Genomic DNA, 25,643 nt, shown 5'->3' with positions numbered 1-25,643 from the left:
CATCCTCTCTCCTTGCATGGCCTTTCTAGCTCAGCTGCACCTTTCCTCCAGTCTTAGCCAGTTAAGCTGGGGCACCTCCTGTCTCCTCTTTCCCTTGGTTCCCAGTGTCCTTTCTTCTGCTCAGCTACTCTCATGTCTGCTCAGCTGGATCATGGCCTTTTGTTGTCTGATCCACTCACTCTCCCTCATCTCTCTCTACCCCTTCAGCAGTTCAGCAAACCGTCCTTTCGTCCAGCTGCCACACCTCCTCTCCCTGCCAGCTTCTGGTGTCACCATGGCAAGGGCCCACCACAGATGTTGGCCAGGGCATGTGTGAACATAATGGAGAAATGATGAGATCTTGGAGATGAGGAAGGTTCAAACATGTTCAGTTAGGAAGGAATCTCCAGATATTTTTAGCTGTTAAATTGCTATGCGAGATGTGCAAACTGCAAAGCCTTTATGAGGGCTTAGAAACTTGTTTTCATGGCTTTTCATTTAAAAGGCAGGATACCTGTCCATGAAACAAAGATTTGAGCTTCTGCTCTGGGGTACTGTGACACCAGAGCATTTCAATTAAAAGCCCTTGACAATAGAAAAATTGAAAATGTGAGCAAAGCAATAGATTTCCCCAGCCCTTTGCCTGGAAACACCTCATGCCTTCAGTCAACATTTTCCAAAAGAACTTCATTTAAAAAAGAAATCTTGTAAGGATTAAAGAACACACTTTGTGTGGACAATTTCAGACCAAATAATAAAAGTAAGGCATTATTAGTGCTAGCTAATAAAAAATGGATTATGTAAGGGGATATTTGGGAGAACCTTACAACAGGACCATGGCGGCCAGCCATGGTAAAATTAAGGTGGTATAATAAAAAGAACTTGTAATTAATAAATACATTTTGCTGTATTTACAGCCTTCAAGGCATACATCCCTAGAAAAAAAGGCAAGTTCAGCAGCATCAGTGTAAGCTTCCCAGCTGTGGCTCACCTACACTACTGAGCCCCCTCCCCTCACTGTCCCCAGGCATTCTTTCTGGCTGGAACTGCTGCATCTGTCTACTAACACTTCCCTAGGATACATGGTTGAATCTCTGAACCAACACTGGACGTGAAAGGCTTTTGATTAGTAATGGCCAGTTTTCTCTATGAATGTATGTTCTGTGGCAAGAATTCCCAAACTTAATTTGTTCAAGTGCCACCCTTGGCAGAGATGACCGTGGTGACAGAAGCTTTGGGATACATATGCACATATAGACAGAGCAGAAGGCATTTTCATAACTGCTTTGAAGTAGCATACACAGCACTAGTGGCATTGTAACGTAGCTTGGGTTGCAGGGACAAGTGGAAAATCAGCAGTTGTTGCCAATGATTCTTTGTCAGTGGCCAACGCCAGAATGCTTTGAGAGGCTACAAAGATAATCCATCTAGGACTGTTCTCTTGGAAAATTTTCCTCTCCTTTTCCAGACGGACCTGCATTTGCTGAAATTGCAAGCACATCTTCAGATTTTCCATCACAGAAAAGAAGGAACTATATATAACTCACCACACAGCACTATCTTTGTATGCTCGAATTCAGAGCTAGTTAACCACAAAAATGTACTCAAAAGCTATGTTCAGTTGTGATTTGTTCTGACAAATTTTAAAATGCAGTATAGAGAAGAAAATCAGTTCCTACCTTTCTTGTAAGTGGCACTTCAATAGGGACGGGAACAACTTCCGCAAGCAGGCAGCCATAAAATGCTACCATGAAAGCAGCAGGATCATTGTTAGGGAATACAAGTGTTACCTGAAACAAAGAGACGTATGTTAAAAATGTTTTATCCCAGGTTTCAGATAATGATAATTGGAGTTTCCATGCTTCCTTTTGGAGAGAGATGATTACTGAAACATTCTATGATAACTATTCAAACCTAATGAAAGATGAATGAGGAATCAGAAGGAATTTATTCTAATAGGTATTCCTTTTGTGAACATATTCACTTAGGATGTAGTTAAATATTTTCATGCTGTATTGTTTCCTACATTGACAATACCTTTCATCTGGTTCTCAATTTACTGATTGCTTTACAGACATAAAATAAACAAGTAAATGGAATTAATAGAATTTTAAATTCTAATTTAATAATTTGCTTGAAGTTACAGAAAACAAAGTGGATCTGTGAGCAATTCAGATTAGCCAGACTTACGATGCAATTATGTCAATCATTAACACATTATGTTTTGTCTCACTATGTTTTGCCTTATACAACAATTTTATTTTAGAATTGGGCTGTTGTCCAAGTGTAGAAGTTTCTGTGCACTGTGCGAACATAAATAACTGATATCTAGAGAAGCAAACATCACATCCAGAGCTGGCCATATAACATGCCAACCTAGGCCTGGATTTGTTGAACTTCACAGCTTCAGGGCTCGGGCTAGGGAATTATTTAGATAAAAGAATGCCAAGAAAAGATCATAGCAAATCACCTGTATGCTCACTAGGTGCCCTTCTTCCCCCAATGTGCTGAACTGTGCAGCTTACTTCTGTGGGCATTGCAGACAATGTCTTAGATCCTCCAGGGGCAAAGGGAAGGAAAGGCGAGAATGCAGAGTCTCACTGAGGATCCAGCAACTTAGAGAGTCCACGACTCTCCTTGCAAGAGCAGGGAATACTACTCCTCTCACTTACTGGTGAATGACCTTAGTGGCTAAATCCTGTCTACATTTTTGTTTTGATTCTGTCAGATGGATGTTCTCAGCTCGTGTCTTAAACAGCTGTAATGCAGCTGGTAACTATCCAGCATGGTCAACTGAAGTGGCATGCAAAAGGCATGGCGAGTGATTTCAAACTTAATTCCTTTGGGCTTGCACACGGGATCAGACTGTATTATTACAGCATCTTAAAATTTGCCGAAACTAATTAATAACTCTTGAGTTTTGACTGCTTTGACATCCATAGAAGTTCTGTGTTTTAGTCTCTCGAAGTAAAATCATCATGTTTTCATATACACTCCAAGGTTCAGTTACTGGAGATTATAAGTGTTTCCAGTTTGGCTTCAAAGATAGTTGCCTTCCATAGGTTAACTTGATTTCTTCAAACTAGAAGAAATTCTAACCAACCTTGTCCAAGTAGGTCCAAAATATCTCTGTTTTTAAGCTGAAGACCGTAACTTCATAACTGTTTAGAGAAACTTCAGAGAAAATACATTGCTACTTTAACTGTAAGCTTGCACATGAAACACTCCAACTGCTGGAGAAGGCTGTGCAGAGCTTATTGTATGCATTCTATGTGCACATACCAGAAACAGCCTCAGGGGAAATGGATAGAAAGGGATTTTGTTAGGTGCACTGAGGGTATGGTAGAGTTTGCTGAGCACAGCAAACATCTGAAAGATGTTGAAAGATCCCTAAAGATACTTTGAAGATTGATGGGTTTTGTGTTGGTCTCTGCTTACATAAAGGCAGGGAAGGTTTGGCTCGGAATCTTTGCAAAGGAGCTGACAGAGGTGAAAAAATCTTACTGAAGTCCAGTGGGAATGAGGCATTAACTTCCCCTCCAAAAAACATTAATCACTAACAGACCTGTACCAAATAAATAAATAATATGTGTAAGAGCAAAAAGGGGTAAGGCTGAAGGAAAACAAACCATACAGTGTATATTACCAGACGAGAATCTGGTTATCTAGTAGATATTTCAGAGGGCAAGCTTAATTTCCAGGCAGCTGTCTGGGGTGACACAAGGTTAAATTTCTGAAGTTACTATAGAAGGCAAATGCAGTTCGTCATGTACTATAATAATAACAGAAACAGGGAATGAAATGCAGGCACATTCATTTTTTTGGCTCAGACAAAGAACCTAAGAGGTGATGTAATGGTACTCATGAAAAATAGAGGTTGTATTGATAGAAGATGCTTTTAAAGGGAAAAAGGCCTTTCTGAATTTTAAATAATATTAACATAAGGAAACAATTACACTCTCATTTAGAAAAGACCAGAAATACATGTCTGTATTTCATTTAGTATTTAAAAGCTACCTTTAACTGTTGTCACACAAAATACATTACTTAGAATAAAAAGCCGTCTTCAAAGAGGTCAGAAAGCTTTTATGTTATTACAACAGGGGCATAACAGCCAGAATAACAGCCTAGAACATCAGAAGTACAGTAACACCTCATCTTCAATGTGAAGTTGCTTCAAATGATCATGTTTCTGTTACACAGGGATGCTAAGGCAAGATGTTTTTACAACGCAAAGCATATGCTTTCAGCACTCAGCTAGAAACATTTGTTTCACTGTAATCTAGGTGGACTTATTTTAGAAGAGCTGCAATTTGTTCTCTATGTGTCCTGCACTAGCTAAACTTCCAGCTTTCAGCCTGAATTATCCACAAATCCCGTCTTAATGTTTGGAGATGCCAGTGACTGCTGCAGTAAATGAATACAAAGATGGGCAGTTAGCACACAATAGATAGGGAGAGATGCACATTGCCCATATGTGAACTTTATTCCTTTTGGAGCTTTCTGGGTGGATTGTTTTGATGTATACACTTGAACAACTTGTTTCTTCTGCTGTTGCTTAGAGACACACTTGTAAGTCAAGTAAAAGAGATTCTTCAGATCCTACTCCTGGCTGAATGCCATTGTAGGAAGCAATTTAGATTTAGTTAAATTCTTCATGATTTATTTCAAAAAGAAACATAGGAAGGACTGTCAGGTTTCATCTTTTTAATTATTTTTTTTCCTCTTTTTTCTTCTGGGAAGCATTATTGCATGCTCTCATTTTTGAAGCCCTAAGAAATGTGTAATGCAAACAGACATGTTTCTCACGTGTGGCACAAGAGGATCAAGTGAATTAACAGCTTGAGAATTGCTATCAGAACATGGGGAAGGAAGACTCTCACAACTCTAAGCACTAAGGCAGGACTAAAATTTGCATTTCTGACAAATTTGTTCTGGAATATCCATTCCATGGCTTGAAGCCAACCTGGAATGGGACCTGTGGAAATTTCCATACACAGTCTGGCAGAGAAAAGGGGTAGCAGGCTTGGCCAGCCTTGACAGACGAAGGGGTAGGTTTGTAAGTACATCATTAGCAAAACCATAGGTTGTTCTTGTCAACATTTAACAACCACAGTTACCTCTGTAACCCTCGTTCTCTGTGGACTTCATCTGCTCACCTAGATTCAGCGTCTAGCAGTAGCTGCATCAGAGTCAGGAACCAGGAATGGAAATATTCTCCATGTTACCAGTCAGTGTAATTTATTTATTTAACTGGCTGCCAAAATGTGCTTACTTTGCTTGTCTTTGTCCTCCACAATGCTTCTCTTGTTTCCACCATCTCAACAACTACAAAGTCATTAGTAAGTATGTTTCTTACCCGCATGACACCTCCAGGCTCCATAAGCAAGCTTTTGCTAAACAGACATCTGTTCTATGTCCAAAAATCACTTTCCATGGGAATGTTTATTGTTGATGTTGCCACAACTTCAAGTTACTATTCAGCGAGTACTGGCTCAGCTTATTTATCATGCAATTCAAAATATCTGTCTGAATGATCAGTCTTTTTCTGAGTAAAAGGCAGATTTCACCCTCCCAACATTTCACTTCATTAATTTCCTCTAAGCACCGCAAATACTTCATTCTCTCTTTGTCAATGTGGGATGTGAATTACTAGTAATTAAAAATCATTGAGACACTCACCCTGTCTCCAGGTCGTACCATTGGTTCTTGTTTTGTGCCTAATTTATGTAGTATATTGTAAGCAACCTTCATACTTCTGGTCCAAAGTTTGCCTATTAACACAAAATTTGTGAAATTAATTTTAAAATTATTTTTATGTTTTACAAGATTATTAAAGAGAAACAATAACTGAGCAGTGAAAAAAAATAGTAGGAACATTTATATTAGTTTTCCAACTAAATATGACACCACTACTGGGACTAGCGGAAGTATTTAAATACTTATCAGAAGGTTTCTTTGAACTTTTTTCAAGACAGCAGCATTTAAAAAAAAAAAAAAAGTAAGAATAGTTTTCTTCATGGCAGAAGTTTCTTACTTTGGAGAAAACTGGATCTTGACTCCAAAAGTTAACACTCAGAAGCGGCTGGAACATCATCAAGTCCAGACATCATCCTAACACCCTTAGCTGTAACAAGCTGGACAAGTCGCATTTCAGCCCAGACTGACCTCTGAAGGTGTTACTCAGGTTCCACGATGGCACTTCTCTCACCCCAAGACACCAAGGGAAAAAGGAACGGAGTCCCAAGAAGCAGAGAGAAAGAATAAAACCCCAACAAACAGAAAACACCCCACAGCCAAAGGGGCACACTGAAGCAGCAGGGACCCTCTGATCCTTAGCACATCCCTATGGCCATGTTTCACTTTTAATTCTGGGCCTTCTTCCATTTAACTGGGCTTTTTCTTCTCACCTGTTCCCATACCCTCCCTTCTCTCGGTTTCATTTCACTTGCCCCAGGTACCCTTCCTTTTTACTCTCTCTTCTCCCTCGCTTCATCTCTCCAGCTCTGCGCTTAGCTAATCCTTATCAAGACCTCACCTCAATATTCTTTAAAAAAAAAATTATCTCATCAAGACCTCATTGGTCACGTTACATACCTTTCATTAATCCTTCAAGTGATTGGCATCATCCAACTATACAAGCTCTTTCAGATGGCCTTTGTTTAGACACCTTGTTACTTCCATTTGAACAATACCGAGCGTAACAGCCCTTGTTCTTGGCTGGCCCCTAGGTACTGTCTTTAAGCAGTATTCAGTCTGACAGTAGCAAATTCATGCCCACCAATAACTTAAACCATAATAGGTTCTGACAACAGACTACCTATGGGGTTCAGCAGTTCAAGCTCCCAAACATGCAGTATTGCTATTTATAACTAAGCCAAGCAGTTGTAATAAGTTCCTCCACATCCTGGTTATAAAATGCAATACTAATGAATTATTTTTAAGTGCAAATTTGATGTAAATATAACGTACAATGAGAAGGCCAGATTTTCTTTTTTTCCTCTTAAGGAAAATTGGAAGGGTCACTGCTGCTTGTTACTAAGAAAGTACTAAATGCAATTACTTCTTATGAAAATGGTAATATTGTATCATCAAACTATGTTTTGCAAAGTTTTTAATTTATTTAAAATTACTCCGGTATTTGCATGCTGAACTGCCTCGATGTTCAGAAATAAACATGACTCAATTCTGTTCCATTGGAAACTCAGCATGGATACAGGAGTACATCTGCAGGGTTAACCCTCACAGCACTATGGCAGAACTACCTGCATCTGATGGAAAGAAAGTCTTTAAGAGCATCCCTGCTGCACTTGAACTTGACAAGTGAGTAGGATAAAAACAAGGATGCCTTAAGAAAGCAAATATTCTTTTTCTTAAAAGCTTCCAACATTAAAGTTTCAGTAGCAACAAACTTAAAAGAGCAATTAGTAATGATACAGAAAATTGGAGAATGGGAATCAAAAGCCTGGCAAAAGTTCTGAATTGCAAGAAAGAACCGTCTTTACACAAAACACTTTCAAGCTTGAAATGAACATTGAATTTTTAATTCCTTTTCTGAGAGACATAAGGGGCTGCTGTGAAAAGTTCTGTATGAGCTATAGAGATTAAATCTGTTACAAGTCTTAAATTTGCATTTGTGACATATTCATACCAATTTTTCATCTATCAAATGTGCCATCTTACAGTATTTTCTTCAAAATCTAAGGGCTATTCAGATTAAAGTATTTAGATGCATTCTTTCAGAAGCACCTCAGTACACAGTATAACCACCTCCACGTAAGTGATCTGAGCAAACGCAGAAATTAAGTTCTCTCAAAGACTAAAAAAATTTAAAGGCGTACTTTCTAGTAAAGTTTTAAAGAATTAAGTCCTTAAATACATTTTGTCATGATGCTCTTTTATTGCCAAAATTTCATTTCAGCTTCTGAACCATAGAGCATATAAGGCTGCCTCCCTAATCCCTCACCTTTCTGTTTAAATACACTTCAAACTGCACAAAAAAATGCCCATAATATTTTCTAACGGTCAGAAAAGACTTGAATTTTCTGTCACCACAGCCCTTTACTGCTCTATTTACTGGTGCAATATGAAACTATGTTAATTACCCGAACTAACTGCATGTGTGTATGGGTATGAAACTGTGGAAAACTGGAACAAAGCAGCTAGTCTGCATTCAGCTGGGAAGGAGCTGGCATATACGGTCTCTCCTGCGGCCCTTAAAAGCTCCGTAACTTCACTCCAACCCTTGCCGGCTCTGCCTGCCCCTGGCTGCCGCTGCCTCTGCTCCAGCACGGGCAGCAGCAGCCAGGGGCAGGCAGAGCCCGCGAGGCACTCTTGCAAGCAGGCCAGGCAAAGTCCATGCAGATCTTCAACTGCATCATGTTCAACAGGAAGCCCATAATTTTTCTTCCAGGGTATATAGCTGCATTCCAAAAATAAATTAAAAAAAGGGCTACAAAGGGAGCAGTAATCCAGAAGCTGGAGCCAGGAACTTATGAATCATCAGGGCCCGATCTGTGGCTGCTGCATGGGGCACAAGCTTCTGACCAGAGGTGGACTGAAGCGTGTGTTTATTTTGCCACCTTGACTGTTTGGCCCCCCCAACATCACTGAGAAACACAAAGGACTCGACGACTGCAGGATAAAAGCCCTCAGTATCGGAGGATGTTATAAAGAAGGAAATCTTTGAAGTATTTCCTTCCTTGGTTCTGCCTACGTTGCAATTTAGTGTAATTCTTCCTTTGCGAACTTGAGAGATTAGACGTCTCTGGGAACAAGCCGATTGCTAAAACCTCTCCCACAAATCCCGATGCTGCGACCTTGCCGCGACCTCCATACGGTGCCACATCTGCGCAGTGGGAGAGGGAGGCCTTGGTGAGGAGGCCAGCTGTGCTTCATCCAAGGCTTTCGCTCTGAGACAGGGCTCAGCGCCGCCAGGCCGATCCCCATGCGGGGTAAACCGTCTTCACTACGCAGGCTACAGAGGAAATCTGGATGTTTGGAGCTGCTGAGGATATGCCCCATTGTCCTCAGCAGGAGTGCAATGAAGCACCGGTCCTCCTCAGATAAACACACTGCCATTAATCTCCTAATAAGTTGGCTTGAAGACAGGAGGGCAGGTGTCAGAAGCTCAAGCAACAGTTTCATCTAGTGAGTGGACCAGCCCATGTTTCGGCTCCGTCCATGCCAGAGCTCCTTTCTTCCAGCCGTGCCACCGCAGCAGAAAGCTGCCCTTGGCCCTGCCTGCAGTCTGGCAGAGCACACGCCACTGGGTGCAGGAACCTCGAGCAACACTGCTGCTTCCCCGCCATTTCCCCATGTAAAGACCAGACCCCGTGAGCCCTCGTCTTCTTCACCTTCCTGCCCACATCCCCGCTGCCGCAAGGTCCTTTCGAACAACAATCCTACCTGCCTCGCCAGGGGCACATTTGTCCCTGCCAGGCTCCGATCTGCTCACCAGCCATACATGAGCAGCTACTTTCTTGCATTTAAAAATGAAGAATTGGTAAGTCATCTACAGAGATAAGTCATTAGCAAGAGATCTGAGTGTCCAGTGGTGTTTCAGGCACAAGGGTACCCACCAGAAGGGGCCTGGGCTCTGCAGACCCTGTGCCGTGTCTGCCAGCCACACACACATCGTGGGTAACGCGGGGCACTAGGTGTTTAGAGTACCTGAATTACCCCTCAGTTTTCAAGTCACAAAACTACTTCCCAAACAAAGCAGACTGGTAGATGCCCACAGAAGAGTTTCCTAAGTTGATTTAGGAAAACAGAACTCCAGCAACGTGCAGTTAACACGTACCTTGCTGCTACTACAAATTATAACCTTGCTCCTACCTCCCATCAAGCTGCTAACTGTGGTGCTGCTTTCCAAGATCTTGTATAACTCCACAGGATGGTAAGAAATTAAGCTTTTCTCTGCATCTGTCATTGCCTAACTTACTTATAATTGCTTAAGCATTTACTGAAATAAATCTTCTTCTAAAGATGATCGTATCTTCCTCAGCCACTTCCGTCACTTGCCCAGAGTATTGCTGCCAGACTTGCATGCCCTAGCAGCATGTTTATTCAGGGAGGCCTTTAACGCTCTTCACACACTTGCAGACTAAGTTGAATGTTCCCACTGCCCAGCAAGTATCAGCAAGTACTGCTATGTCTCTGAATCTGAGCCATATCTGGCAGACATCATGTGTGCAGATATTCTCGGTAGGACAGGATGGAAAACAGCATCTTGCTTTCTGGCAGCTGTGACGAACACTGTTAACACCTATGTGGGGCAAGTCCCTTTTCTTTTGTTGATGGAATTTTGATTTAGTTGAATAGTAGCAACTCTACACCAGCAACCACATATTTTGCATTTCACTTGTATTCAGTCTTGTTCATTTTTAACAGTCTATTCAGAGGGCAGTATCTTTTACCAATTAATATTTAGCAAGCTGGAGTGAGTTAAGAGTCAGTCCAATCTGGTTAAGCAACACATTAGGAGGGTAAAGGAAACCACCAGGTCTTAAAAACCACACAAAAAGTGATCAGTTAACAAAAATTAGATGCTTTCCACATGACACTGAAGTAAATCCCCTTCCTCTTCCTTCACAAATCTGTAAAAGGACTGACTATATGTTTGTGTTGAATGTAAAGAAGGTTATAAGAGAAAAGCTGCATCAGGGGGAAAACTCAGAGAGAAAACAAACCACAGTCAATTTCCTTATCATCTTCAGGATGCTTTTCAGAATGACACAGCACTAACTCAACAAAGCCAAACCAGTGGTTGCTTACCAATCTCCGTGCACAGCAATTGCAAGACTGCCAAAGTTTAACTGCAAATAATTTTGTCAAATATTCATTTTCTCAATATCACGTATGACATTTCTTAAATTAAATACAAACAAAATTATTTATTAAATCTGGTGTAAATGGCAAACTTCCTGTTGCTACGCAGGTAAAGGGACACTTTTTCTGCTTTGCAAAATAATAGTCGCAGTTCTGCTGCTCTGTTAACCCTTTTTTAATAAACTCTTTAGATCCATCCTGAGCAGCAAATGAAACTGTTGTCTTTTGGGACAAAAAATTCAAAGAAAAAGAACAAAAATGTTCTGTTGCAGAGAATAAAAGACTCCAGACATACTCAGAATAGAGGTAACCTTGCTATTACAGTGCTTGATACTCCAGTCTTAATCATAGCTTGTAATACAGATTTTTTAAAGTAATTTTCTGCCTTTTTATTAAAGAAATAAAGGTTTAAAGTCTTAAACAATCATAACATTGATATCTGTCTAGAGACTTGAACCATGACTATCCATGCCTCTGTAAGCACTGAGTTATTTCAGGGATAAGGACAGTCTGGTTATGCAGCTACTTCGTTAGAAGAGTCTCGATTCCCTCTCTCTCCTCCTGATAATTGTGAAATTCCTGGCCTACGAGATTCTCGCAGCAGGAGGACGCGGGTGGCCGGGTCACACGCCAGCTGCAGCATGGCTTGGGGTTGGCTATTTTTGGTCTGTTGTTAAGTTTCAGCCATCTCAGGGTATCTCCAGTATAACCTACACCACCCCTGCTAAGGCAGCATGACTTTGGACTCAAAATGTTTACAGTTGCCTTGAGTATTTTTTTTAATGGGCAATTCATTTGAAAAAAAAAATGCCATTTTTCAGGCATTTCTTTTTCCACAGAATCCAAATAGATGAAGAAAAAAATACTTCTCTAGCCCCAGAGCTTTCTTTGCTCCTTTTGCTAGCCTTGCTGTCTCCAATAGGCCTCTGACATGTGAAACAATACATCGGAGCCACTGAAAATGGTTTTAAAAAAATCTGATTACAGAAAGTGTTAGATAAAGGAAATGAGATTCTTTGAATCAGATGTAGTTAACTGGTACTCGTTTTGTTGTTTTTAATAATGGTTACAATAAGAAAGCTCAAAATCTGCTCATTCCCAAAGTACTTTCAGCGTTTTACTTTTTCCCCAGCCTTTCTGATTCTTCTTAGAATAATCATTTTAAGTAAAAAAACTAACTGTGATAGCTTAAGTACTATATACGATTTAATTGTCCTTTATTGACATTTTTTCCTCTAAGAAATCACTAAGCACTTCATTATTACTACCAACAATACCAAAACTGGATGCCTGACTACTCTGATTAACTGTCTGAGCCAGAAATTCTCTTCCTCTTCCTCAAAGCACATGTTAGGTTTCTAGTCAGAGTTCAGACTTACATAAAACCCAATAAAGACACCTTTCCTTCCCACATCTCAGACATTTCAATTTATGCATATTCAGTGATTTGATTTATAAAGGGATTGTGAGTAACTTAACTAAGATGTTCTCCACTTAACCAAGTTCCCAGAGGAACAAAATATTTGAGAAATAAGTAATATTCATAGTGTTTCATTCACTAGAAAGAGTTTAAGAGTTTTGAGTACATTAAATAAAGATTACAACTGGGGCACTGAGGAGAACTTCAAGAACTGAGGCAAGCCACTTCAAAAACTTGCTTTAATAAAAGATTAAGTGTTCAAAAAGTGCAGTTATTCATTTCTTCCATCTACAGTAAGCTGGGACACATGGAAGAAAACAGTCCCAACATGCTATGAAGACAAAAAGCGCAAAACACATGCTGGAAAAGACACAGGAGATATAAGGCATTACAAATTAGCTGAACTCCTGCAGAGGAATGGGAAGGCAGTGATGATTTTAAGCAACAGCTGAAAGAATAACTTCTTTAAACTAGTTCCCCTTACGGCACAACAGCACATCACAATCTAGAGCACTCACCATTTAAATCCACACTAACTGTATCATATCCACATCAGCCACTGTTAGGTAGGGAAATTCATTCCAGTAAATCACGTAAGGTGGTCTTATCATGCTAATCTACTGCTGTCTGCCATGGCATATCATAGCTTGGCTATCGGTCTGACCACTCCCAGATGTCACTGGACAGGACAGCAAAAGAGTTGTGAGGAAGGCTTTGGAGAAGAATTTTGTGGACTCTCAGAGAGCTCCTTTTCAGCATGCAAGGCCACCAAGGGCAAGTATGAAAGCATGCTGGATAGATGCAACAGGCCAACACTGCATTTTTCAGTGCCAGAGAGAGCTTGCTGTAAGAATCAAGACTAAGGTGACAGATGGGATAAGATTTCGCCGTGTAGATGCAGCAAAAGGTCTGCATTTGAAAAGATTTGCTCCCAAAATAACCTGCGAGGTTTGGACACAGAACAGCTGTACAAAACTAAAGAAATGTCCAGGTCATGTATGATACTCCAGTTACAGCCCGAGTGATGGGCAGGATAGCAATACTGTCTACAATGATCCAGAAAGGAGGAGATGAATATGCTTGGTGTTAAGGGAATAAGTACTTTTACTTAGACGGGATATGACCTATCTGACAGCTACAGAGACACCCCTGGAATCCAGTTTGGAAAGACGGAAAGAAGTCTGGAATAAGCAGGCAAACCTGTGATTCATCCATGCAGAGACAAGAAACTGGAGAAGATGCTGTGTATGAAAAAAGTAGGGATCAAAAGGCATCATGTAGGAGCCTCCTCTTAACTGGAAAGTTGGGAGGATGAATGAAGAGGATTTCCATGAAGACACAAGAGGCTGTGACAAGACACTAAAGCAGAAACAGTAAACAGACATGAAATATTCAAGAAGAGGTGCACAGTGACCATGTTGGTAACATGTCAAAGATTGAACCTCTAGAAACTTAGAATTATTCTTAAAAATCTTGAATATTTGTCAAAGTAGTGAACATATGAAATCCTGGTAATGGTGTTTCCTTAAACTGGCAAAGAACCTGAAAATAACTGTGAGGTACGAACTCAGAGGCTACTGAAAGTCCTCAGTGTTGGTATTTTAAAGTTTTAGTCATCTGATCATCACACGCACACAAGGAAATGAAATGCCACATTAATACCATGTGGTAGGATTGTGGGTTAAGCTCATCTTTCAGAAGTTTATTACAAGCAGGGCCAGTGGAACTATGCACAGGGATAAAAATTCATGAATAAGAGTGTCTTTACTGAGTTCAAGGCTTAATGTTCAACTTTAAAAAATGCCATGCCCACAACTGCTAGAAAATATTACAGACACGAAAGGTGGAATAGTTACAGCAAAATCATTCATAAAGTCACCAATAAAATGGCAGGTGGCTGTAATATTAATGATATTTCAAAAGCAGTTGTCATTTAAGTAAAGAAAACAGCTGCGGCACAGTGAATGGACATTTCCCATGAAAAAGAATGTCAGCTTGAAATCTAGCTAGCAGAGAATTCACTAAATCTCCTATGAAATGTTGCAGTTTGTAATTTCTTTTCTCTATAAAAAGAAGGAAAAAAACAAAGAAAAAAAAAGAACTTATTTTTTCTGACCTCAAGAAACTACTGAAAGGCAACAGCAAAAATCATATCCTAGAGTGCTGCCATATGAAAGTAATGAAAACATGAATTTTAGTCCCATTTTTCTCAGGATTTGGACAATTTAGAAGAGGGGTTTGGAAAGAGTTAGTTTAGGACAGAGAAGCAGGCTAGGTGGCTCTGTGAGCCACGTGGATGAGTTCCTCAGGTTGATTTGCTCAGCCTACAGCCCTTCAGGCAAAGCAGGGCATATGCTCAGACTCTCTGGACAAAGTCCCATATTCAGAAAAATGGCCTGATTCTCACTAACATCTTAATTTCCTTTCCTGTCCAATTTATTTAGGGCATTCAGTAGATGATATGAATTGCTCTTCTGCAAACATGTAACTGCAAACTTTAAAGTTCTTCTCTAGTCCCAAGTAAATGTCCTTAAGGAAGAAAAACATTGATCAATGGTGAATCATATGTTTGCGCCCTAATTTAACTTCTAAACTCTAAGGTACCTGAAGGGAAAATGTTTCATGCATGACCTTCAGTTGCAAACATTCTGTTATGCTTTAAAAGCCTTTAACTATATTTGCAATGTCAAACTTGCAGCAGACATTTTTTTGGCCAGGGACCATCACTCAGTCGGACTCCTGAATGGAAAGGAGCATTCAGCACTGAACAAAACAGACAGACCTCTGTATCACAGCATGTAAAAACATTCTCTGCACAGAACTCTAGGTCCCTGAGAAGGTGGAAATAAAAAAAGCAAAATCATTTTTTATATCCCTATCAAAAGCATACAGAAATGGTCCAACCTGCTTTCATAAGTTTGACGGTTATTCATAATAATTCCTTTGAACATCTCCCAAATGTCCCCTGAACATCTCAAAATTAGAAGGTATATGGGAGTTATTTGCCAGAGATATCCTTATGTTTATTTTTATTTGGCCTTTCTTGGTTGCAATAGATTGTCAGGCAGTACACATTGAACTGTATCAACATACCAAAGATCACACTGAAATATATCCTGGCAAATCTATTTCAAGGCAGTACATTTGCTAGCTGTACAGCTACATATCAGGAGGAATAATTCAAATCACACTTACTACAATGTCAGTAGAACATGGTAAAAAATCCTATTTTAACTTCTTCAGGAAGCTGGTGAATTTTGTATACCAGGTTCTGCTTTTGCAGAACAAAGCCTGGGGAATAACGAAGGGCAATGGATTTAGACGTTAATCTTCAGGAAAAATCTTCCCTAGGATGTATTTCTATTTAAAAGGTGGTTTTAATTTATAATCTGTGATTCCATGGGTGTATCTACTCAGCTCTTTTCCTCTTTGTGAAATAAATCATACTAGAATATCTCAGCAATTCATACTCAGACACCAACAGTTTCAGAATTGTCTTACCCTACTCAGAAATGGAACAGATGCATCATTAGAGGGCTTTTTTCACTGTATATTTATGCATTTACTATACACACAGACACTGTATACAATATATAAAAGCACAAGGAGTTTGAAGAGCGCTCACCATAAGTGAGAATATACAGTGGTTTTCCATTAGTATCCATAGTGGTTAGGCAAGGAGCTTTCGGTGAGATGGTCCCCCATCGCTGCAAAGCTGCTTCCAGAGAAGGCGGCCAATTTGTAACCACACCTAATTGTTCCCCACGCATAGCCAACATCTGAGCTCCTTCTGGCTTTGGCTGGTTTGGATCTGGCTGTTGGACTTATGATTATGAAAAGATATACAGTTACCATGTAAATTCTATACCTTGTGTACACCTGTGTAACCAAGAGAATAAGCTACCTTTGCAAAATATCCTGAAAATAATAACATGTTAGAAGGTATTGAGAAGCAACAGAGAAATATAACAGAATAATTAACTTTTAACTTTAACAGAGATGAAGCAACTGAAACATCTCAGGAATGCACGTGCTTATCCTTACACTAGCTCTACAAGCAGGAAAAGAAACTGCTGAGGCAGCATGCATATATTCATCTTCGAAATAATCAACCTTTCTTTATTCCTAAAGAGGGATGGAGAATACTTTTTCCTGGCAAAAATGCAGTAATGAGATGAACTGCAGAACTACTGAAAAAATGTACTTTAACAAGTCATCAGTAACAGATTGATTTAAGTCATGTTCTGTTACAGTGCTTTCTTATAAACTACTATGAAGACTATTTAAATCTCTACATCCTGGCAAATCTTAATTCTCAAAGCACTGGCCTCCTTAAAAAAAATTTCCATTTATTGACTTCATCCTTGTTTCTATCTTACATTTAGTTCATTTTTTTCGATGCTTCTGTGTTACACAAAGGATGTGTAAAACATTTAACATGCTCCCTCACTGACAGTTTTTCTCATATTGGTGTTCAAAAGCAATGGCTGTAACCCACAGCTGAATGTTCTCAAAGCAAAGCTTCCCTCCACTCCCTTCTGTTGTTTCTTTGCAAGCAGACCCAGGAGCTGAGCAAACAAGAGGAACTTTTGACTCTACAGCACTATGTCCAAGCTCACTACAAACAGATTCCACTGAATACCGATGCTTTTTGGTACTTGCCAGTACAGGGAGGGCTTACTTAGCTTTCTAGAAAGTCAATGTGTGAGACAAACATTTTACAAAGTTTTAATAAGAGATCCCCAAATCTTTTGAAAAACAGTCATTTTACCTTCTAACAATTCCTCAAAGTCATCTACAAAGAACTCTCGTAATGGTGGTCGTTTGGGCCGTTTTAGTGTATTGACCAGCTGCTGAATCTTTGCTGACACTCTGCTGCTCACTGGTACTCCTGCAGGACAGGGATCAATGGAGACATCAGTCGACCGCTATGCTGAACACCACCAGATGTTAAGTGGGGTAAGAAAAAGTCTAGGACTGCAAGGCCACCACAACTATAGTTTCATGCCATACCATGACTCAAGTATTCAACATTAAGACATTAAGATCATTTCAGCAAAAAGGAACAATGATGCCTGGTTTAAATAAAAACAACACAATGTCAGAGTGAGCTTGCAAAATTAGAGGGGAAACAGCAAACAGCCTGAGGGAGAGAAGCACAGTGAAAAAACCCTCCCTACAGCAAATGTCAGTAACCTTAGACAACTCTTCTAGATGGCATTGGCAATGGTCAGTGAGAAGACAGGCACTGGCTCTCCCCGTGCTCACTGGTCATACCAACATTGACTCACTAGACCGGAGCTCAGCAAGGAGTGTGGGTAATAGGCTCTGCCCCATCATTTATTCTGGGTTGCTCTTTACACTGTAGTGGACATCTGTCTGGTATCCATCTTAAACATGGTTCACATCTTTGTATTACTTCAGCATGACCCTGTATTCTCTGAACATCCCTATAGCCAACCCCACCAGCCAGCAAGCTCCAAAGGGAGCGTGCTTGCCCATACAGCACTTTGAAAAACACAGTTCCAAACAGGAGCGTGGGGCAAGGGGCACTTTTATAGTATAATCCCATCAATCACCTCCCCCTTCCTTTTCCCTAGTCGAGTGTAAAGCCTCTGCAATGTTCATGTCATCTGTTCCTGGACAAATAGCTTTCTGTCACTGTATTGCAGAAATTTCAACTTCCTACACTTCCATAAGGTTGGTTTCAAAACTTTTATCAAGTGGTTTTTAGAGCTGAAGCTCCTAAGTTTAGATGCGATACACTCAGTCAACAATTCCACAACCTGCTGAAATATTGTTTAATACGTTTTAGAAAAGAGGAGCAGTAAACAAGAAAGGCTTTACAAATAACTGTTTTTCAAAAACAAAACAAAACAAAACAAACCCTCAGAAAATAGAACTTCAAACACGTCACTTTTCAAGATGTAGCCATCCTAGCATGTCACGTTCCTTGCCATTTAAAAACCAGACTAGCTGTAACCAGGCAGCGTGATAAAAGCCGATCTAAAGAGATTCACTGCCTTCTTTTGCCAAACAATTTCTACAGGGAGTCAGCTCTGCTGATTAAGAAATATCTCCCTATGTCTGCTTCATTTACACCAGTTTATTTCAAGACTGTAAAGATGCTGCAACTTTGTACTTGTTTATAAGTGAAAAGTGCCCAGAAGAAACCAAGAGCAGATGCATACAGTAACCACTAAGAAAGTTATGATACTCAGAAAAAAACTAGTTTTGCTTTGTGACATACCATCACCAGTCTCCATAAGTTCAGCATTTCCATACTTTGGTGCCACCCGTGCCGTTGATCCTTGTGGTCTTTCTACTTGTATTGAGTGTTCTGAGGTGTAAGTGGTAACATCTGGAGGGGCAGAATGATTTTCTGTGAAAAGTAAGTTAAAAGGTTTAACCGTGTACCTCCAGTGCTGAAGGGCAGAAAAGCAAAGGGGAGAGGATAGGATACCATTTGATTTTTTTTTCCCAACATCTGAACAGGTGTTAGTGCACAAAATGAATGTACGCAACTATAATGCACAGAATGATTTTAATAAATAAAGTTCCCACTGATTAAAACAGGGGCTGTATATCTGCCAGAAGCTAAAAAAATGATACAATTAGGTTGTAGGTTCTCCACTGACATTTAATTTTATACTAAGTGAATGAAAGCTTGTGAACAGCCTCAAAAAGAAAAGATGCAGACAAATATACTTCTGACAGATTATTTCATTGTTTTTTCTAAATAAAAAGAATACAGCATATTGTCAATCACTTGCAAGTGCCAATGCATATCCCTTTTATAACCTCTGTATTTTGAATATGCCAATTTTAGTTAAGAAAGAAATTTGTTCGTATATTAGGAAAAAAAATCAATCATAGCAGGGTTGGAATCCAGGGCAAAGAAATAAAATGTAAAGAATCATGAACTTTGCATTCTGCATGGACACTCGCTTGTCTACTATTTTTAGACAGAGCTACTTCAATTCTTCCTCATAACAAAAACTTGCCTTCCAGAAGGCAAACACAATTTTGTCTGACTCATGCCAGCGCTGCTAAACAATTCCACAGAGCTAATCTTTCTCTTTCATAGCCTGATAACTCAGCATGCCACTACAATTTGTTTTCCCATGTTTTCAAGTCTGTGTCTGTATTACCTACGTATTTGTACTATTTTTATGTGTTGTCTCATAATTTTTTTCCAGGTTTTTATCAGCATTAGAGTAGATGGAGATAAATACCATGAGCAAGTAACAACTTCTCTCTCGATTGACATATATGATCCCCAGCAGCCTCTGAGATACAAAAGAAGGCAGATCTTCATTCTACTGCCACTGAATTGAAGAGGAATGCACTCCATTTCACAATAGTGTAAGAGTCTTCAAAAATGCAAAAATTCTGGAAAAACTTAATCTGGTTCCAATACTATTTTCAAGATGTGCTTTTTATTAAATATGTCCTATAAGCATTATGGTGCCCTAACTCTGCTACAACACCAACTTCTACAGTAAATTTCACCTCAAATGTAATTATAAAGCATTTTCATGAGTCTTGAACTTTGGATCATTGTAATTCTTGTGCGTTCAATCCCAAATTCATGCACCATCAACACAGATAACTAATTTTTAAGGCTACACATACAGTAACAGGATGCTATATTAGATGCCTATTTTGCATACTTCCTATATGAAAGTAGCATTTGATGGACAATCATAATGAAAAATTAAGACATGATATTAATGGCTGTAGTTGTTATTTAATATTTATATTCATGAACATCATAAGGACTCAACCTTATCACCCAACCACAGTATTTGGTTGGGGAAAACACAAAATGGCTTTTATCATGCAACTGAAAAACATCTTGCATCCTACACATGTCCAGTTGACCCTTTTGATTCTGATCACATCCTTTGTTACAACTTTACTGAAACAAACACCTTATATTGTGCTATAAGTGACCAAATGAAATATAATAGCTTGGACAATGAAGCTTATGCTGGTAATTCATTTGAATAATGTCTTCATTTTAGATGTCTTGTCACTATCAACTACTATAGACTCAGCGCAATTTTTACCCTTTCTTGCCAAGTGGCAAGAGCTTTTTATAGATCATGATTGAATTACCCAATAAGTAAGTCAATTAAAAAATGCTGATGTTTATCTTTTTATCTTTTACTTATAATGCAGTCGTGCTGTGCAACTAGGAGGAGATCATGACTAAGAAAATAATTGTACTTAGTCAGCTATTAGTAACATGAGAAAGTATTTTTAAAGTTATCTATAATTGTTTACATATTTCCAGTGAAGTATTTCCATCTTTCAGACTTTACAAGGCAAATTGAATTGGAGTTAAAGTATCTCCTTTCAGGTTTTAGCACTGAGCCGAATTATTTTTTTTAATGCATGAGAGAGAAGATAGGTGATCCAAAGCACCACAGAGCAGAGACGTTCTCACTTCAGATCTATACACCCGAAACCAAATACTTCTTTGTAACACATGGTGCCGAGTAGGGTAAAATAACATGAGAAAGAAGCTTCCTGCTCTTTTGTAAAGGGCTTTCCTTTTGAACAGCAGCACTGGCACTTGAAATTACCTAAAAGAAACTCTCTTCCCAAGGTGGCCACCACTGGCTGGCCAGAGAGTGGGGGTTTAGTACTTTGGTTGCCCATCTGTTATCTGCATTTCTATTAAGAACTCTTATCCAGCAGAAGAGGAACATTAAGGTTTGTCTTGCTGTGTTCCTTTACAGTATCTGCTTAACAGATGTCTTATGGCAATATCTACAACTGTAAGTTTCATCCATTAGATTTACAAATCCTCAGTCGGTTCCCTTCTCAGAGTCCAGGTTGGAGAAATGAAAGCCATACAGACAAAAATTTGGTCTGAATGACTTCTAAAGAAAAAGATAATTGTTATGTTATGTGAAATGTACCCTTTTTTGTATAGAACAGTCAATCCAGGCTTAGACTATGGACACAATCTGTATAGAGCTGCTTCGTCTTACATCAGGTAACCTGAAGCACTATTTGAGGTTTAGTTAAGAATAATGATCCTGACACATCTGTTGACTAAAAAGTAGAAACTGTGACAGCTGCATGACTTCAAAGCATTTCCTCCATCAAACATACATATTTGTGTCACCTCCTCTTCTCATCTCTTCCAATATTCTTGCATTAGAAGATCGCAGACAGAACAGCTGTTTCCAGTTCAGGCTCTCTTCATTTCTGCCACTAGAGTGATATAATTTACTCCATTTCATGAAAATCAGAAAGAACCAACAATGCAGAGCACATTCATGTAGGGATAGAGTGAGTGCATTGACAGAGCCCCATGTCTGAGAAGAAGCAAAGAGGTGGAGGAATACTTTCCAGTGGGAGTTTGGAAGCTCACATAAGCACCATGTATTTGAAAAGTCTCCAGGAACTCAAAAAGCATCCCTGCAATACTATACTTGAAGAAAATGTAGCTTTTTCTTCCAAACAAGCTAGCCCTTCTGCTTGTCAGGGAAGGGAAATCCAGAGTCAGAGTTGTAGCTTTGTCCACCAGCTGGGTTTCTCCTGTACTGATGTCCAGGTGACAGAGAGTATTTTAAAATAGTCTCCTGTATTATAAGTTAATATTCACCCTCAGAACACACAAGAATTTTCAGGTTGTCAGAGAACTATCAGTTATGCCTTATGGCACATGCTTTTATATTTACTTTATTAGAAATCTATGTAGCTTTTTATTTGGATAGAGGCCTTTGATTTTCAAACAGAAACATATTTGAAGCATATAAAAGAAACATTAAATGCACCTACAGGATCAAAATTTTGTAGTGAGAAGTTTAACTCTTTATATAAATTTATAATCATAGGTAAGCACTGTGTGATTTTCATTAGATGAACTTTCTGAGCTTTTGGATGTGCTTTCTTTTCCTGATTTTTATATACATATAGATCCAAAAAATACAAAACAGAAAAATGAAAGCTTAAAGACCTTAGAAATATATACAGTACTGACCCAAAGATGGGTCACAACATTAGTTATTTTTTACAGATTTCACTGGTTTGACCTCTAAGTTCAAGAATTACTCAACACAATTGTGATACCCACGCCAAACTAGAGATTCTCCGTGTAGCTTAGTACACACCCCTCAGTGTCTTAAAAGCTGAGAATAAATATTTAAAGGATATCTATCCTAAACTAGAACTTTGGCCATAATAGAGCAGCAGCAGCAGCCAAATTAAATGAACAGTATAACATTAAAAGCATATAATAGCTTACGCAAATTATCTAAATGATCCACAAAGCTGAACTCTGATTATATTATAGCCAAAGCTTTTTAACAAATCCCTTCTCAGGACTGCATTACAGTACTTAAACTGGAAAAATCTCCCTTTGATTCTGTGATGCACTCTGGAGGCCAAATTCTAGTGGATATCAGAATGGAGGGCTTTTTTTGGTTATCATTAAAGGTCTTTCCCATTGACCCTTAAATTTGTATTTATCAGAACTGGCATCTTCAGAGTATGGCAGTATGTCCTTACATATTTACAGATGATTCCTCTCCTGCAGACTGATCTGTCTCTGGAGAACAACTCCCTGGACCAAAAAAACATCAAGCCATGGGAATACATGTTCTTTGTGATCAAGAACAAATTGTCTCCAGTAGATGAGGAGCTTCAGAGAACAGGATTATTCTTCCCTGTCACCTTCTCTCCTACCAAAGAGGATTATTCATCTCAGTTCTTAAAGAGCAAGGCTATCTGTGGGAATACTTCAAATCTGTGAGCTCTTAGAATAGATTTAAGTGCAAAACCCATCTCCTCAGATTGAAAAGAAAAAAGAGCCATTTAATTTCAAATTCTTACAGAAAGCAGCTCATCCATGAAGAAATACATCTTACAGTCATCTTCTGTGTAGCTTCTTACTTTTCCAGTGATTTTAGCAACAACGACTGATGGCAACCTTAAGATCACAGTCTCAATCTGTTAGCAGGTATCACTCATATTTTGTATCCAAATGACCTTTGCATTACTACATCACAACTACTGTCCAACTACAGATGCAATTTAAGGTTATCTTATTGTCAGAATGGATAAAAATATGTATACAACCGAGGTAAGCTTAACTGCTTCCTTCAAAGGAGAGATCCTTCCAGTCAACAACAACAAGGCAAAATAAAACAAGTAAAAGAAGTATTATTTTTCCTCTTCTGCAGAATACTGCCATCTTAATTTAGCTCTATAAATGTTGTATTATTTACCACAAACTCAGTGATTATAAAAGAAGACTCACTGTGCCAGATTTAAAATTACTGAAATGTCACATTATAAAGAAGCTATATTTAAAGATACATTAAGACTTGGTGTGTGAGTAATGCAACCTTTCAGAGTTTGGATAAATTTAATTCTCTGTGCTATAATTTCCTCTAGCATTTCAAGATGAAGCCACAGAAAATAACCAAATGCAATGATTAATGTGTTCAGAAGTGTATGTGTTTCTAAAACAAGGTTCTAAGCTATTCATTTAGCATGAATTTAAGAATACAATAGAAATTCTTCCCCTGACTGCAATTCAGCAATTCCAGACCATGATGAGAGGATTACTTATCTGAAAATACAGGTGTTACATCAAGCTATACTCAGAACAAAAAAAGGGATACAGACCACTGTTCCAGCACATAAAGTCAGGAACATTTAAGATAAATACCTTCATGTATCTCATTACATATACTTGAAAAGGAATGATCAGTTGAGGAACAGTCACACAAAACTGCATATCATATGCGTAGTAGAACAGTAGCAAGGTTGCTTTATCTGTCCCAATATAGATTCCAACAGATTTTCAGTGAGACAACCCAAAATACACAGCCCCAGCAAGAATCATAGAATCATTTAGGTTGGAAAAGACTTTCAAGATCGAGTCCAACCATCAGCCATGCCCACTAAACCATGTTCTGAATGCACCCAAAGCAGATGCCTCATATGATAAACAGCAGTTACTAGAGAATGAAGGGAAAACAAGCCTTGCTTTCCACATGCCTAATTGAATACCTGCCTTATTTTAATGAAGACTAATGTCAATGGCACAATATTTGGAAATAATTAATGTCTGCGAAGCTTAGCCCTAATGGAAAGAAAGCTTTGACTTCCTAGGATCTTTCCAAAGGATATGAACAAGCTACTACTAATAACAATAACAGACCTCTTCTCCGAGGGTACACAGTAGATTTTCCCCAAGGATTATAATAGCTAGATATCCCAGCCCAAGTATTCTAGATTCAATTAAGGGTGGAAAAAAATATATTTAAGTGGACCTACTCTTAACAGGATTATCAAAAATCACTCCAACTATGTAATTAAAGTGGTGCAGCACTAGGGGAAACTCCTGTGCAAGCAATCCCTAATGCTGCATGCACTGATTTTCCTTACTGATGGATTCTACAGAGATCTTCTTTAGCATTAAGTAATGGAAGTCATGCAACTGCACATTTTAAGATACTGGGAGTCAACAGCTAGACCCTGCTTGCCACAACATAAGGTTACCCCCAAATCTAAATTGTTACTTTTTTTAAAATTTTCTCACAAAATAAGAACATAGGACTATCCCTCCATATAATACATGTAAATAGAAAAAAGAAAAGAAGAAAAGCACAGGAAAGACTTTTATAAGACTTCATACAGCAGCATCAGCTCAATGTGAGAGAAAAAATTCATGTTAAACTGAACATACTCAAAGTGTCCGTATACTAACCTATATGTGTTTGAGCCATAACATCAGCTAGTCTGTGTGCAGCACCACTGCCTCCACTTTGCGTTGAGGAGGAGGAAGTGGTTGACGTGGTAGAGCCGTGGATCGCTTGACTGATCCAATGTTCCATGTTTATACTCCCCTGACTTGAGGTGGGAGTTCCCTGGGAGTCGCCCTGTACGGAGCCTTCATCTTCTGAACCAGAAGAAGTATCTAGTAATTAAAAACAGCCTGTTAACTTGCAGTGCTTTTGAGTTTTCTTAATAGAAATAAGGCATGTTCATATTAGAAATCTAAAGAAAACTGCCAATAAGAAAAACTCATGAAGGTAGGCAAACATAATAAGAAAAGTCTGTAATACTGAAAGCCCTGAAATGAAGTCAATTGCTAACTGCACACCAAGAGAACTTTCCTGCTCTAAGGCCATGGTTTGTGTGTTATTGTACAAAAAAAAGGGTAATAAAAGAGTCTTCCTTTATAATACAGCTTGAGAATCTTCTGAAGATCTCCAACCATGTATTAAGAGTACAGAATACCCAAAATACTTTCCCAAGCTCACTCCACAAAGTCTGTGAAAAACTTTTCCAATTGTAGAAAGCCCACCCCTCAGTGAGAGATGGAGCCCCAGCTGGATCCAGCGAGTATGAGAATGCATGAGATGTAGGGTATTTTCACAGTCTA

The 25,643-nt window shown here is 39.0% G+C and overlaps 1 protein-coding gene across 4 annotated transcripts in view; it reads right to left on the bottom strand.

Annotated features, from left to right (window-relative positions):
• Positions 1-25,643, bottom strand: part of DIP2C (disco interacting protein 2 homolog C) — a 337,865-nt gene that overhangs the window by 102,684 nt on the left and 209,538 nt on the right. For all 4 annotated transcript variants that reach the window (XM_052806472.1, XM_052806481.1, XM_052806490.1 and 1 more), the window contains 6 exons: positions 24,966-25,175; positions 18,480-18,611; positions 17,001-17,120; positions 15,855-16,052; positions 5,662-5,753; positions 1,659-1,769 (listed from right to left, as the gene is read on the bottom strand). In XM_052806472.1, coding sequence (XP_052662432.1) covers positions 1,659-1,769; positions 5,662-5,753; positions 15,855-16,052; positions 17,001-17,120; positions 18,480-18,611; positions 24,966-25,175 — 863 coding nt within the window. The remainder of the gene's footprint in view (positions 1-1,658; positions 1,770-5,661; positions 5,754-15,854; positions 16,053-17,000; positions 17,121-18,479; positions 18,612-24,965; positions 25,176-25,643) is intronic.

The sequence above is a fragment of the Harpia harpyja genome, chromosome 1 (genome assembly GCF_026419915.1).
Source record: "Harpia harpyja isolate bHarHar1 chromosome 1, bHarHar1 primary haplotype, whole genome shotgun sequence".
Taxonomy (NCBI): domain Eukaryota; kingdom Metazoa; phylum Chordata; class Aves; order Accipitriformes; family Accipitridae; genus Harpia; species Harpia harpyja.
The sequence above is the reverse complement of the archived record's forward strand: the minus strand, read 5'-3'. Positions and strand labels throughout refer to the sequence as shown.